Genomic DNA, 17,069 nt, shown 5'->3' with positions numbered 1-17,069 from the left:
GTAATTTTCTCTGTAGCACTTCATGGATTTCATAAGCAACACACCTTAGTTGTTCACACAAAGCATAAAGGTAAAAAACAATATATACAGTGTTATCTTCATTTTAGATGTCAAAAAGTATTTGCGGCTCCCAGTGTTTTCTTTTGCGTGGAAACCGGGTCCAAATGGCTCTTTGGGTGTAAAAGGTTGCAGACCCCTGGTCTAACCCTTTAAAAATAAATCGCAATCTTCTGTGCTGCTATATCTCCATGGCTATCTCTGTCAGCTATGGCCATTTCTTTCTGCTACTAACATCGCAGAACTATTGCAATGCTCTGGAGTAAATAGAAAACCCATATTTTCAATTTAAAGGCTCTAGAGTGAAAGAAAATATTTTTCTAGCTTCTAAAACAGCAGTGCTTGCTTTGAATGCTAGTGGGTGATTAATCACCATAAAACACAATTCAAAATCTGAGAAAAAAAGTGGGAAAAATTCATTATTAACATCAAATATTGAAATCTACAATGTCACAATGTCTGTTTTTCACAGCAATATATATTTCATCAAAACCAGGGCAAACCTCACAGAATGTTATGTTCAATGTTATTTATTTGACTTCATAACTGTATGTAACTACAATGAAAAAGGTTTAGTTTTTGACAAATGTTTTTTATGAAGTTAAATGTTTATATAAGCGGCTCTCACAGACAATCACAAACTTTTACCCTCTCTGTGTAAGGAACAGAATTGCATAGCAGTGGCCCCTGCTATGCAATTCTGCCTTTTTGAAGAATTCTACACATCTCTCTGTTAGCAGTCAGCTGAAGCGCAGTCAGATCCATTGCCAATACAAGTGTAGTTCAATATGTCCTGTTGGGACCAACATGATCAGCTACCCCTGCAGATAGGATTGTACTTCATGCAAAAGGTACTGCAGCCTGAAATGCAGATCAGTAAGGTTCCTTGGCAACTCAAATTCAAATTCAAATTCAAATTTTATTTGTCACACACACACAACCATACACAGTATGACATGGGGGGTGAAATGCTTGTAGCTGCGCAATGCCCGACCATTAAATGACAGAAAAAAGATTTACAGTATTTACAATTTACTACAAAATTTACAAATTAACTTAGGAATTTACAGTAAAAATAAAAATAAATAAAAATGTGCAAACAGCAGAGAGAGATTATAAAGATTATAAATTATAGGAAATTATAGGAAATGTGTGGTGGTGCGTGTGGTGATGTGATGTGTGTGAGAGTCCAGTCTTATAGTGATGTGTGTGGGAGAGTCCAGTCCTACACCTGGTTCAGGGCCCGAATAGCCTGGGGGAAGAAGCTCCTCCTCATTCTCTCTGTTTTGGCCTTAAGGGAGCGGAAGCGCTTCCCAGACCTCAACAGTGAGAAGAGTCCATTGTTGGGATGGGAGAGGTCCATCATAATCTTCCTAGCTTTGGACTTGCACCGCTTGGTGTAGATGGACAGCAGGTCAGGGAGCTCTGATTGAATGATGCGTTCGGCTGAGCGCACCACTCTTTGCAGATCTCGTCTGTCCTGCTTGGTGCTGTTCCCAAACCAGGTGCAGATGTTTGCCGTCAGGACGCTCTCGATGGTGCAGCAGTAGAAGTTCTTGAGCACCTTCAGTGGCAGATGGAAGTCTCTAAGTCTTCTGAGGAAGAAGAGACGCTGACAGGCTTTCTTAACCTGGGTGTTGATGTGGCAGGACCATGACAGGTCCTGAGTGATGTGGACACCCAGGTATCGGAAACTGTCCACTCTCTCCACTGGCGTGCCACTGATGATGAGGGGTTTGTAATTCCTCGCCTGCTTTGTGGTGAAGTCCACGATCAGCTCCTTAGTCTTGCTGATGTTTAGGAGGAGGTTATTCTCCTGGCACCAGGTCTCCAGGTTCCTAATCTCCTCCAGGTAGGCCGTCTCGATGTTGTCGGAGATCAGGCCTACAACAACAGTGTCATCAGCAAACTTGACAATGGAGGTGGTGTCTGATGTGGCTACACAGTCATGAGTGTACAGTGAGTACAGCAGGGGGCTTAAAACACAGCCCTGAGGCACTCCAGTGCTGAGTGAGATGGAGGGGGAGACTTGTTTTCCCACCCTCACTGATTGGGGTCTGTCTGTGAGGAAGTTGAGGATCCACTGACACAGTGATGAGCTGAGTCCTAGATCCGTCAACTTGGTGAAAAGCTTAGAGGGAATTATTGTGTTGAATGCTGAACTGTAGTCCACGAACAGCATCCTAACATAATTCCCTCTGCCAGTGTCCAGGTGACTCAGGGATGTGTGGAGCAGGTGAGATATGGCATCGTCTGTGGAACGATTAGTCCGGTAAGCAAACTGAAGTGAGTCGATGGTGGCAGGAAGTGAAGAAGTGATGTGATCTCTCATCAGTCTTTCAAAACACTTCATCACAATTGAGGTCAGTGCTACTGGACGGTAGTCATTGTGGCAAGCGGGCTGTTGTTTCTTTGGAACAGGAACTATAATGGACTGTTTGAAGCATGTGGGAACCACAGCTTGGGCCAGGGAGAGGTTGAAGATCTCCGTGAACACCGGTGTTAGCTGGTCAGCGCAGGCTCTCAGGACCCGGCCAGGGATTGCATCTGGTCCTGCTGCCTTCCTGGTGTTCACCCTCCTGAAGGTGTTCCTCACGGCATGCTCTGTGATGATGAATGCATTTTCTTCACTGGTGCACTCCGAGCGCGCGCAGCCGTTTGTTGTTTTCATTGCTGCGGCGTCGAAGCGAGCATAAAACGTGTTCAGCTCATCAGCCAGTGAAGCATCGGCATTCATCATTGAAGAAGCTGGTCGTTTATAGTCCGTTATAGTCCGCAGTCCTTTCCACAGGCTCCTAGAGTCGCACTGTCGTAGCTGTGACTCTAGTTTTTCCCCGTAGCTCCGCTTTGCCTTTCTGACCGCGCTGCGCACGTTGTAGGACGCAGCCTTGTATAGGTCCATATTACCGGAGACGAGCCCTTCATTGTAGGCAGCGGTGCGTGATCTCAGAGCGTCGCGGATGTTTTTATCCACCCACGGCTTCTGGTTGGGAAACGTTTGGATGATAGTTCTTTCTGCTGTGTCGTCCGCTAGTTTCCCGATAAATCCCACAACCGCTTCCGTAAACATGTTGATGTCGTCAGAGCTGCGCCGAAACATGTCCCAGTCTGCGTCATCCAGTGCGTCCTGCAGCGCGGCCACTGATTGGTCCGTCCAGCGAGCGACCTCCCTCCTGATTGGTGGTTGCTGCTTTAGCCTTTGTTTGTAAGCAGGCATGAGGAAGATGGCGGCATGGTCCGATTTCCCAAATGCCGGCAGGGGTTGAGCCTTGTAACAGTTCTTGAACGGGGTGTAGCAGTGATCTAATGTCCTAGTGCCCCGGGTGGGGCAGTTGATGTGCTGGTGAAGGTTGTGAAATGTCCGTTTGAGATTCACTCTGTTAAAATCTCCCATAACAATGAGTGCGGCATCTTGGTGAAGTGTTTGTTGATGTGTGAGAGCCTCATGTAGCTCACATAAGGCAGTGTCCGAGTCCGCGTGTGGCGGAATGTAAACAGTGCAGGCAATGACCGCAGTGAATTCCCGAGGGAGATAGAAAGGGCGACATTTAACGATCAAAAGTTCCAGATTGGGTGAGCAAGAGCGTGTGAGTGGGTAGATGTTTGTGCTGTCGCACCATCTGTTGTTCACCATCAAACACACTCCACCACCTCTTTTTTTCCCCGACTCCATTGTCCTGTCCATACGGTAAACCGAAAAGAACCCTGTCGGCTGCACGGCGTGGTCTGGTATCGCTGGGTTCAGCCAAGTCTCGGTGAAGCAGAGGAGGTTGCAGTCCCGAATGTCTCTCTGGAACTTGATTCTGGCTCTGAGGTCATCAAGCTTGTTCTCGATGGATTGAACATTGGCTAGCAGGATACTGGGCATGGGTGCGCGGTGTGCGCGAGCCCGTAGCCTGTTCCTGATGCCGGCTCGTTTACCTCGAGGCCGTCGCTTAGGGTCGCGTCCTTTGTTCTCTCTCAGGATCTCCTTTGGCCAGGTTGGGTCCGGAGTTAAACATGGTGAAATGTTTGTGTATTGTAGACCAATAGAAACCAAAGTGTCTCTACTGTAGCGAATTTGTGTGTTTTGCATGATGCCCATGCAAGATTATAGCAGATATAGCAAAAAGTGACGAAAAACTGCAGAAAGTGGAGAAGTTGGGGCAGAGCATCCAGCACGGCAGCCGACCTCACCAGCGCCATCTTAGATCATCCAACTGATCATCCACTGCAACTGTTACCCAACTGCCATCAGATTGTTAAATTCACAATGAATACCATAATAAATACACAATTCTGATGTTTGACTGTATGACAATAAAGGAAGCAAGGCCCCAGCAGGAGTTCAAACCAATAACCTTCTTGCTGTAAGATACTGCATCACCAATGACCAGACAGTAGGTGATGATTTTGTATTCTTTATTAGGTACATAATAAAGCACAGAGCAGGTTAGGTGTGCAGCTTAATTTGCATGGTGACAAATGCAGGTGAGAAGTGAGAGAACCTTTGTAAAGCAAAAACACCAGGTCCAATCTGAAAAGTGATCTCAATAAGCACCCAATCCCGCTTCATATTACAGGCTCTGAAACGCTGGAAAGAAAACTCTCTGGGTCAGAATGTTGCCTTCTCTCACCTTGCACTGGGCTGAAAGGTAGTACCACATTCAGACAACCTGGATTACTGTTACACTTCTCAAGTACAATCAGCAGACTGCAATCTGATGCTCAGGCTAGTCCCTTAGATAGGATAGAGTTTCAGGTACAAGCTGTGTAATTTTAGCCAGCACATTCTAATGTGACCTTTAGAAATGGACAGTGTCTATTTTGTGGTGGGTTCCTATGGTTTTATTGTGCACATTTATTGTACACTTACTGAAGGTCTTTTTTTCACAGGAAATGACATTACACTCTAACTATGTTTTATAAAATAGGATTAGAGGATAGTTACAAAATCTATAGGTTGGGTAAGAAAACAAAGTGCATCTAATAAAAACAGCCAAACAGGACTGTGAACTCTAACCACATCTGAAATTGATTTGACCCAAACATGAAAACAGCTCTCTATCAGCAGCACACCAAATTTTAAACACCTTTCAAAAACACCCAGAAGCATTTTTACTTCGCTATTCATATCTCCTTCATATCTCATCTGCAATGACTGCAGTCATAATGTGGCTGTAGTCAGTCTACTGAAGCCCACTTGATGTGAGTTTAAGTCAAACCCAGTTCCATTCAGAATACAAAGCAGAAATCATAAATTTCAAACTGGAGCTTCCTAAAATCTAAGTATATGTTTGCTAAAGTCACATTAAGCCATGTTCACACACTTCTACAGATAAAACCCATGCTGTAAAATGGCAATAGCCACAAAAACAATGTATTTTTATTTTCAATGGTTTTTCAAATGTAAAAGTCTGACCAAGTGAAAAATGTATCTCTAGTTATATTTCTGTCAAAGAGGAATTATGTGAAGTCCTGAGACATAGTGCAGCTACACGTGAAAACAGCTGGGATTAACAAACACACTTATAACTCATGTTAAAAGTGTGTAACGATCAAAACAACAGAAGCACCCTCCGGAACATACAACCAAAATCACACGTAACTGATTTTAGACTAGGCTTCTATTATTCTAATTATTCCGTGGTCATTGTAAAGCATTCACATCCACGATGCCAGGCTCCAGGAGGGCAGAAGTGCATATTGCCTGCTAACTCACTGGCAGGAGTGGGTGAGTTAGTGAGATTACGAGTGCACTTACCTGGTCATGGAGCTCAGATGCTGCTCTCTAGTCCAACTTCTTGGTGGGAACAGCATCTTCCTGAAACTGAAACACACACAGCTCAGCTCACACACACGTCTGCTGTCTGTCTCACTCTCTCTCTGCTGTCTGTCTCTATTAGTTTGTGTCTGCTTCCTCCAGCTCCTCCTGCCTAACCTACTTTGCCTTCACGTCCACAGAGACAGAGGCTGACAGATGTGAAGCACAAAGAAAGGAGCTGGGAGAATTACGGGCTCGCAACTGAAACTCTGGTGCACACAGAGTAAATTACTGCCTTTATGCCAGATTATATAGATTTTTGAAACTAATATAAGGTAAAAGTTGTGTTTTGGGGGGTTTTTTTTGTGACAAAGGTGTGTGAAAGGGTAACCATGTGAACAATTAGAATAGAATAGAATAGAATAGAATAGAAATGATCTTTCTGTTACAAGAGTTTGGCATCTCTCCGTTGGCAGGATATACTGTAGATTTAAATTCCGATTCTTTTAGGGTAGGAGAAGAAGTTAAAATAGAATTCAACAATTCAACAGCACATTGATTGCTCATTTTTCTTTATTGTGTAATGAAGCTTTGCTGGACTGTAGATAGTGGTTTCACGTGGTGCAAGCATACAAAAACAGAGAAACTTGTTTACTCTTCAACTTTATTTTGTCTGTTCACGTAAGTATGCAAAGATTTCTGCTTTAGATGGTTGATCTCTCTCAGTTCTAGTTCAAATTCACAGTTTTTAATTTGCCTTCCATGACATTGTGGTTATGACTCAGTGAACCCCAAATTACCCCTGTGTGTGTGTGTGTCAGTGTGAGAGAGAGAGAAAGTGCTCTGTAGATAGAACAGAGGACTGTATTGTGGCGTGTTGTGGCGATGAGGTGTAGGGGAAGGGGTGGGACGGGGGGTTGAGGGAGCAGGGACCAGTGCCAGGGAAGCCTCACTGACACAGCTGGCAGATATCGACCAATTATACCTCCCCATTTTAAACAGTAGTACGCTGGAGCCGGTGTATGTGGCAGCAGAATAGAAGCTGACAGCTTCTTTTGGGCAAGTAACCGCACAACTATTGTGTAAAGTGAATAATAAAGAGTTATGCTGAGCTGGAAACTCTGCATCCTGTGTGTATGTACTGAGGGATCAGATCAAGACTTATATCACATTGGCACCGACAATTCCCCAACACTGAAAATGTCAGACCAATAACATCGGCCATGCTCGACCCTCAAGTGCTGGTTTCTCGGTCTGGGTCCACAGTTCTGCCACCTTTGCCACTTCTCTCAGTCATCACGCTGCATAAGATTATTACCACCGCCACCACTTACATTGGGAAAAGAGATCCCCAGCGGCTCGGGAACATTGCAGCCAGTGCTGTCTGAAGGGATATTGCGGATGTTTGAAATTGGTCTGATACCACTGGCTTGCTAGCTTGTAGGTGATAGTCATGATGGTGGAGGATAATCACACACTGCAGCTGGAAGATCTGGTGGTGCACTGCCAGCAGGTGACGGGGAACTGGCAGATCCCTGCTCCAAGAGAAAGCACTTTCTACTCACTTCAGTCGTGACATAGGTGAAGCATCCAACAGCATGCGCACCCACTAATTTTCCATCTGCTCTCTGTGTTCTCAGCATTATGCAAGAGTATCAAACTGATCTCCCTGTTGGAGCTCAGTCTGGGGGGAGTTATTTTTTGCTCCTTATCTTTCCTCATGTGGTGCATTTTTCCATTGTTATGCCTCTCTGACCTGTCTTCCCCATGTAATGTTTTGTGTAATGTTGTATGGTTGGAGGGTAAGATCAAATCAAATCAAATCTCTTTGGCTACAGCTGTTCCTTCCCACTCACCACTGGAAATTAAATATATGGGCAATAGTGTCAGGGGCTGGGTCTGTGACCCAGTGTCTCGAGTTTATTTTTGATTTTCTTATGTTATTGAAATAATGTTAAGTTCTTGTGCTATTATTTAGTTAGAGTTTTGTTGAGTTTTAGTCTAGTTTATGATTCACCTATGTCCCTGTGTTTGTGAGTCTTTTCCTGTCTTCTGTGTTAGTCTGTCTTGTCCTCTTTGTTTAAAGAGGGTGCACTTACTTATGCCCACGGTGCGCTTAGTTATGCCCAGGCTTGCGTCTCCCTTATCTGGTCTCATGTGTCTGTCACGTGTACGTCTCTCCATGTTTCTATTTTATTTTGAAAGGTGTGGTGTTTCCATGTTTAGTGTGTTTAGTAGGGGTGCAACGATACTTGTATCGATATTGAACCGTTCGATACAGTGCTTTCTGTTTGGTACGCATAAGTATCGAACAATACAAAATTTTTAATTTATTTTATCAACTTTTCTTCTGACGATGCTGTCTGTGTTGAGCGCTCAGTGGATCTGCGCTCAACAGTGCAGCCTAGGCGGAGTAGTCGAACGCAGATTCACTGAGCGCAGACAGCTTCTGTCCCACAGCTAGCGAGACAGCTTCTGTCTCGCTAGCTTCTGTCTCAAGCTAGCGAGACAGAAGTTAAGCTCTCCTTGCAACATGGCAAATTGAACCTCCCCCACCCTCATTCAGATCTGGCGTTTGGAACTATTTTGGTTTTCATGTGACGTATGACCCTGAAGGTAAGCATGTCATGGACAAAAGTAAAACAGTATGTACAGTATGGATGTGCCACGCAATGCTCAATTACAATGGTGGAAACTACTGCGTTAGTGCAGTTTGCTCATTAACGTGTTGACGCCGTCCAGCCCCACGCACGGAGCGATCCGCGGTAGCTCGTTAACAGAGATTTGCTGTGTTGTGGCGTTAACGTCATTTCAGATTAACACTGACAGCACTAATGGGAACACAACAAATATGACTGCACATTTACTCTGACATCATCCTAGTGCAAAGACAAGTGGAAGAAGACAAAAACAACAAGCACGCATGCTACAAACTTTACAGAGTCATTTAGACCAACGGTCCCCAACCTTTTTTGCGCCGTGGACCGGTTTATGCCCGACAATATTTTCACGGAATACAACAAAATAAAACTAGTACCGGTACCGAAAAAAAGAAGATTTATTCATAACACACGTGAAAAGACCAAGGAAAGCCGAGTTAACGATAAAAACAATAACAAAATAACGCTGAAAACCGATAAAAACCTTGAAAACCATACATTTCACACCTGAGCCTCAACTCTCGTGGCCCGGTACCAAACGACTCATGGACGGGTACCGGTCCGAGGCCCGGGGGTTGGGGATCGCTGATTTAGACAGCCATTAGCACATGATTCTCCTTATGGGGATCTGATATATTTAATATCCTGCTGAGAGTATACCCCAGAAGAAGCGTATAGTATAGGTTTTATTTTGGAAAGAGCCATTTCTCTGTAATAAACTCTCCTTTCCAAAGATGAGTGATTTCTCGATCAGATAGATTTATTATTTTATCCCTTTGTTGTTTCAGCAACATTTAATTTAAAAACTGTACTTTTGAGTTAAAATATATATTTATAATTTTAATAAATGACAAATTAAAAAGGCATGAACATTTTTTTTGTATTGAAAAAATATCGAACCATGACACCAAAGTATCGAACCGAACCGAACCGTGAATTTTGTGTATCGTTGCACCCCTAGTGTTTAGTTTTACTTTTCCCTGAGGTGTCATGATCATTTGTGCCAGCTGTGTCTTCCCAGGTGTTTCCACTTCCCTCATTATCCTTCTGTGTATTTAAGTCCTCTGTCATCCTCTGTTCATTGTTGGGTCGTCTGTTTGTCCCGCTACATGTTTCCATGAGTCTCAGCTCTTCATGTCTCAGGTTTATGTTCTAATTATCTCACGTAGTAGTTTTTCATGTTCCTGTTCAGCCATGTTAATTTCACAGTTTCCATGTTTTAGTTTTACTTTTTCTCAGTTTAGATTTCAGATTCGTTTTTTCTCCAGTTTGCCTTGCCTTGTTTTTGTTTTGACATTAGCCCAAATAAACGGCTCACTTGTTGTTATGCTTTGTCTGCCCTTGTTATACCCTTGTCTGCGTTTTGGTCCACACCTCAAACACACCGGCCAACCAAGCTGTGACAAATAGAGTTAAGGCCATGGTTATCTCCCTCCTTGTGCACTCCTTAATTCTTGAGACAGATTAGCCTGGGTTTAATAAACTGGTGGGCAATGTTTGGGTATTTGCTGATGACAGATAAGTATATGTACTATGTGTGCAGGCAGATACAGGACTAGCACAGCTGACATGATGTCGAAAATTTCAGTGAAAAACACTAAACTCCTGAATTAATAGGCAATAATGCAATGCAATGCAAAAAACAATAATGGATTCAGTTGATCGTTCAGTTCAAACAGAACAGTTTACAGACAGGTATGAAGGGGTCAATGGCTTTTTCCTTTTCAACTGATGACTTTCTTTTTGTAGTTGCTTGTGGGGTCTGCCATTAAGGCTTCATAGGTATTGTTGTCACTGAGGAGTTTAGTAATCTTTATGTGATAATCAGTTGAGGTTAGAACCACAGTGCACCTCCTCTTGTCACCTGGTAATATGGTGATCTTTTGGTCTTTGCTCAGTCATGTGAAGGCCTCTTTTCTTGTATTATGAGGTTGGATGGAGGAATTCTCCCACTGGACAGGGTGGGTGAGACCTTCATCTTGACTGGCTCGCTTCATGTTGGAATAATTTATTAATCCCTATCGCTGCTTCAGTGTCTGTGAAAAATGCTTTACTTGGTAATAAGTCTGTCCATATAATAATGTTTGAGCCTCCCTTGTGCTGCTAGATGGGGGATAAAGACTCGGAGGTTGTGGAGTTAGGGAGGGGCTTTTGGCCCACAATAGCCTCCTTTGTATTCATGAAAAGAGAGGTAAAATGACTGTGCACCACTCACCCTTGCAGTAGCAAACACAGCATTGTATAAATCCCCCTCCATCCCAATCTCTTCCTTTGACTCTCTCTTTCCCTCTCACACACACACACACACACACACACACACACACACACACACACACACACACACACACACACACACACACTTAGAATATTAAATCCTTCTCCATATTTCCCAAAGAGGAGGGCAATATTGTATAACAACTGTAGTTGTACATAATTTGTTTGTATTTGTACAGCCAGGGACATGGTCTGATCTGGCTGATACAGAACAAGGGTTTCCCTTCTTTGTACCCGAAAACAAACTGGCTCAAAGTTTACTTAAATAAAATTTAAAAATAATAATAAAATAATTTATTAAACATAACCTAACCAGTAGCCAAACATCATCAATAAGTTGCTGCCAGGTGGAGGGGAAGAGAGAGACAAAACAGTTCTTCTAGACTAGCTTTTATAGCCTGGAAGACAAAGGTGAGCTCCAGCACCATGCAAGCAATTTTCAATAACAGCAGGTCAGAGCCCTATACTATAGTGATGTGTGAGTCATGAACGAATCGTTCAATACTCGAGAGTCACTTTACTGACTCGTGAATCATGATTCACAAGTCCAACGGACTCATTCACTGACTCATCCCTGTTACTGTTAGCAAACTAATTTCATTAGCAGAAATATATCTAGCTTATATTTAAAATTGTGGAAAAAAACAACAGCCAGTTTCTTAACAAAAACATTTCTGCTCTGGACTGGGAAAAAAAAAACCCTGAGTAGAAAGCTCACATCAAGACAATAGCTCATCAGTTCACAGTAGCATCGCTCTGCTAACATGCTAACAGCACATTTGGGTTACTCATACCCTCCCTTCCTGTGCGGAATCATAGCACAGGAAGGAAGGGACCTAGTTCTGGGTCGCTGCTCGTGCAGTTGACCGGCCAGTCAGCTGAGCAGTTATTCGTTTTTTTTTTCTAACCTTAAAGCTCTTTTCGTTGTTATTTTTCGCTGTCTACTCGGTACATTTTGTATTTTTTTTTCCTTTTCGTCCTTTTTGTGATTTTCGGACTTGTTTCCGACACTTCGACATGACCCAGAGGTTCACCTACACCAGAGACTTTCTCATGCAACTGCGGCCTCGGGCTTTTCTGCTCCGCTCCTACTGACTACTTTCCCGAGGAAATGCTCCGTGGACACGGAAATTGAAAAACTCACAAAAACAAGGTAACTAGGAGGGGATTAAAGAAGTGTGGGGTGAGAGCCAGACTCAAGAGGGAGACACAAAAACAACAAGCCTCCCATCCATTATCCTGGCTAATGTGCGGTCTCTCTGCAACAAGCTGGAAAAGCTACAAGCCTGCATCAACCACCTGCATGAGTACAGAACTGCCTCCGCTCTGGCTTTTACAGAATCGTGGTTAAACAACAGCGACGATGACAGCACGCTGCACATTGATGGCTTTTCACCACCCCTTTGCCTGGACAGAGAGCGTGAACACACTGGGAAGCAACTTGGCGGCAGCGCGTGTCTGTATGTAAACAACAGCTGGTGCTCTACAGTCATCGTGAGGGAAGCTGTGCACCACAGACATTGAGCTTCTGGCTGTTTCCCTGCACTCCTACTACCTCCCCAGAGAATTCCCACAGCTTTTCATAATCTTGGTTTACATCCACCCCATAGCTGATGCAGTGGACAGCGAAAAGTATCCTCACCCTACAAGGATGTTTCGAAGCCACTGACTGGGACAGCTTTCTTTCTCCCTCTGATGACACTGACGAACAAGTTGACACAGTGACATCATACATCTCCTTCTGTGTTGACAACATTATCCCCTCAAAAACAGTCACCATTTACCCCAACAACAAACTCTGGATCACCAAGGAGCTCAAGGAAATCCTTAATAAAAAAAAGAGGATTTTCTTTACCGGCTCTGCACTGGATGAAAAGGAGGTCAACAGGGAGGTCAAGAGGTCCATAAAAACTGCTAAACTGGAGTATAAAACACTGTTGAAAAAAAAATTCACCACAGAGGACCTCCGCTCAGCCTGGCAGGGCCTCAAAACCAAGGCCTCTGTCCTCCACGTGGAGGACAGCAACCCCTCCTCCCTCCCTGACGACCTATCACCCAAGCTTGAGGAGTCCAGATCCTCACTCAAACCTGGCAGCTCTGCACTCACCTTCAAGACTGAGGACGTGGTGAGAGCCCTCAGGAGGACCAGGGAGAGGAGCTCACCCGGCCCTGACAACATCAGCAGTCGAATTCTGAAGCACTGTGCAGGGCAACTAGGAAGTGTGTTCCGGACTCTATTTCAATACTCAGTCGACAGTCACACCGTCCCCCAACTGTGGAAACACTCCACAGTCATCCCCATCCCCAAAAGAAACAACCCAACGTCTCTGAATGATCTTTGTCCTGTGGCCCTCACCTCCCTGGTGATGAAGGCCATGGAGAAGATCATAAAACAGCACATAGTAAGATCAACTGACCCCCTGATGGACCCACTTCAGTTTGCTTACCGTGCATGCAGAGGCGTCGATGATGCAAAAATCTTCATCTTGGACTCCATCCACAAACATCTGGAGCTCCCTGACTCCTCCGCCAGACTTCTGTTTGCTGATTTTTCATCAGCCTTCAACACTCTGCAGCCTCATATCCTGGCCACTAAACTTTCCTCCCGATTTTGCCTGGATGATCAGCTAATCCTGTGGATATTGGACCTTTTGACTAACAGGACTCAGAAAGTTCGGGTCAACAACTCTCTTTCTGGTCTCCATTCCACCTCCACTGGCTCCCCCCAGGGCTGTGTGCTCTCGCCCTGCTGTTCATTTGTCCCACTCTGTGTTTTAACTCCAGCTGATAAGACCATTTCCCACACACATAAACAGAAACTACTCTACACTCTTTTTATACTGCCGACACTTTATTCACTTTTAATCACATACAGTTATTTACGGGGGGGCACAAACAAAGGGGAGGATGGCACAAACACTTCCTCTTAGCAAAAGAAGTTTGGGAACCACTGACCTACTGACTGACATTGCCAATATCCCTTATGCACGAGAAAATGCTAACTTCCTGTTTTAAGTCCGGATGTAGAGTTTCCGGTAGCTTTATTAGGCGGTCAATTGCTACTCCGAAGATGGACTCAAAAATAATGTCCAAAATACGAAAATGGAAAGAGCAGAAGGTGGGAACACTCAATCAATTTTGACGCTTGAAGAGTGTAGATCAATTGGTTGTTTACATCACTCAACACAAGCAGAACTGCATTACAAAATCAGAAGACACATCATCCACATTCAGAAGCACATCTCTGTATAGTGACAGTTCTCATGATTTAAACAGGCAAATGTCCAGCATTCAAACTACAGGTGAAGTATAGTCAAAGGTTTCCACCGTTATGTCGATAGCAGCTAGTCAAGTACACACCTACACAGCATGTCAACAAACTGTGAAAAAGCCACATGATATAAAAAAATGAATGATTGCTAGTAAGAGTCTCTATATATTAGTATTTATGAAGGGTATGTTCAAAATTACAGTGGTCCCTCGCTACAACACGGTTCACTGCACTGTTTTGTGGATTTTTTTAGTGCAACTTTGCATGTTTTTTTGGGAGTTTTTTTTTACAACGCATTCTGCGCGTCCTGATTGGCTGTGGACCATTGTCGATCTCTGTGCTGTCTCTCCTGTACAGTACAGAATCAATACATTGATCACTAGCAGTGTGACTCTGAAGTGTTGTACTGTATGTTTGTAAGTTCTCTTCCCAACAAAGGCACCTGCGGTAGCACCCAAAAGGCAGAGGAAGATGTTAATCATCGCACAAAAAGTTGGACTTCTGATTCACTGATTCATTAATGATTAATTGATGTTGAATTCTCTCACAGCTGCTCTATCGCCATGTTCTGGAAATGAAAACAGGGCTTTTTTTTCTTTGGCTTTGGCTATTTGGCTTTGGCTATCTTTGGCTTCATTCTGTAATACTGGACTTATTTTTCTACAAAGGTTTGAACTTTGAGAGTGTTGTGGCATTGTAAAGCGCTTTGGGTGCCTTGAAAAGCGCTATATAAATCCAATCCATTATTATTATTATTATTATTATTATTATTATATGCTAAGGCGCATATAGTCTATTAGAATCAACTCACTAAATTAATCTCTCTCTATAGATAGATAGATAGATAGATAGATAGATTAGTGCTGTCAAAATTAATGCGCAAATTAATCCGCCATCACGGTCAACGTGATTAACGCATCTGGAGTGCAGAATGACTCGAAATCCCTGAAATGTATCCATCAATGCATTTTGGGCAGTTTGTCCAAGTAGAGTTACCTTCACAGCTGATCTGGTAGTGACGGGCAGCTGAACCAATCAACTCAATGTGGAAGATGAGATTTGAGTATTAAAAAAATAACAAGATGGAACAGTTGACCAACATAAAGTATGATGCACATTGTGCAGGAAGAAATTTTATTTGCACTGAAGCACTTCCAGCTTAAAATATCACATTGACGTGAAGCATATGTTAGTCGGGGAGGACTTTGGCTAACGCATCAACCAGTTTGCGATAAACCACTCACGGAGCATCGGGGACTCACTAAGTCTACCTTGGAGAGAATGACTGACACAATTGCCAAGTATATTGCCACAGACTGTAGACCTATAAGAACATGCCCTTTGGTTCCTCCTTTAAAGGACATGAAGTGCCTCCCCAACAATGACAGCGAGAGAGTGGATAAATGTTTACAGAGTTTTTTGTTAACATGAATGTTCAAGATGTTCAATAAACATGTTAAGTGCGTATATTTTCCCTTTTTTCTTGAGTCTGTTTGCTCATGCAAAATGAAATGTGATTAATATAGAATAAAAATTTATTATTTTTAATTGTGATAAATCAAAATGAATCCACAGTGACTAATATATATATATATATTATATAGCTATTAGTATATAGGTTTTTTAAAAAGTTTTATTTAACAGGAGAGAACCTGTGCTAAAATAGTGAAGAAAACTATTCAAATTCTTTTTGAATTTAAGCATAAATCAAGGGTGTAGATTTGGTTTTGGCATTGGTGGGGTCGGATGATTCAGCCATCGACCCCTGCCCCATTTCTTATTTTTTCCTTTTTGTTTTTGCTTCTTGATAAAAAAAGGAGAAATATACTTGCCTACATATGCTATTCTATATGCTTTTAAACCGTTTAAAATTACAATTCATAGTTTTATATGTGAATTATATAATGTTAAATTACTATTAAACAAATGACTGACTAAGTATTTCAGGCTTTAGTTTACTTCAGCCATATTCCATATAAATCAGATATCATACAAAAGTAAAAATAGCTTCAAATACAGTCATGACAATAAAAGAATATGACTTTAAGGACTTAACAACATTACTTCAGTTATACTACACCAACATCTCTGACACATTAGCACTAAGAGAACACTGAATGACCTGGTGGGTTTTGTCCATAAAACTACTCATCTAAAATTACCACAAAGTAAAAGATCTCTCAGCAACATTATGCAACATTTTAGGCACTACTGCCCCGATCAGATCAGTGAGCTGGGATGTTTTATTCTAAACATGAACTACAGCAACAGACATGGACTACATGCCCCACACAACAAACACATGCCTGCTCCTCTCGTTAGCTGAAATGAACTGCTGGCATATTTGTTTTACATCTATACTGTCCAGTCTCTCCTGGTGGACATGGCATCACATTATTCATGGTTACATACAATTTTAGACTGATGTGGACCAAGCCTAGCACCTACTTGCCAACCTTGAGACCTCAGAATTAGGGAGACATTCAAAGGGGCTGGGGGGATATACATGTACATATATATACAAAAAACTTGAATCTTACAGTGTTTATTTATCGGATAAAATAAGTTAAATGTCATCGTTATTATTGTCCGGCCGGAAACAGGCCGGGGGTGTCCAAATTCAGAGGCTGTGTCCACCTGAAGACCCGGCCTTTGTGGTCTAAGTGGGCCGGGTCCTCCGAAAGCCGGGTAGACCGGAAATGAGCGACTGTGAAATTGGACGGTCTAGCCTTCAGAATTACGTCACCTGCCGTCTGCTCCTTGCTGTCTAAAATATAACCGGATGCTGGCGTAGATGGTCGAATAAACTGCTGTTTTCACACAGCAGTTTATTCAGCTGTTTGAGAACCCCGGAGGAATCCTCCTGAGGGAATAATAAAGTTTTATTTAATCTAATTTAATATAATAACTTTAATCTCAGCCAAACCGATTTACTCACCAACAAATAAAACACAACTAAAGCACTGAAAAAGGCTAAACAATAACATGTTTAAGTTATTTGAAGTTTACACAGCTACATTCTCGTCTGAAAATGTGTTAAAGGTTTATTTTGCGACCCAGAAAG

The 17,069-nt window shown here is 42.9% G+C and overlaps 1 protein-coding gene across 1 annotated transcript; it reads left to right on the top strand.

Annotated features, from left to right (window-relative positions):
• The first annotated feature begins 12,347 nt into the window (after window positions 1-12,347).
• On the top strand, window positions 12,348-13,810 carry LOC146504665 (uncharacterized). The gene has a single exon (XM_085184406.1). The coding sequence runs from the start codon at window positions 12,348-12,350 to the stop codon at window positions 13,662-13,664; it is 1,317 nt and encodes a 438-aa protein (XP_085040532.1). The 3' UTR covers window positions 13,665-13,810.
• The last annotated feature ends 3,259 nt before the right edge of the window (window positions 13,811-17,069 follow it).

This window comes from Neolamprologus multifasciatus, chromosome 14 (genome assembly GCF_963576455.1).
Source record: "Neolamprologus multifasciatus chromosome 14, fNeoMul1.2, whole genome shotgun sequence".
Classification (NCBI taxonomy): domain Eukaryota; kingdom Metazoa; phylum Chordata; class Actinopteri; order Cichliformes; family Cichlidae; genus Neolamprologus; species Neolamprologus multifasciatus.
The sequence above is the reverse complement of the archived record's forward strand: the minus strand, read 5'-3'. Positions and strand labels throughout refer to the sequence as shown.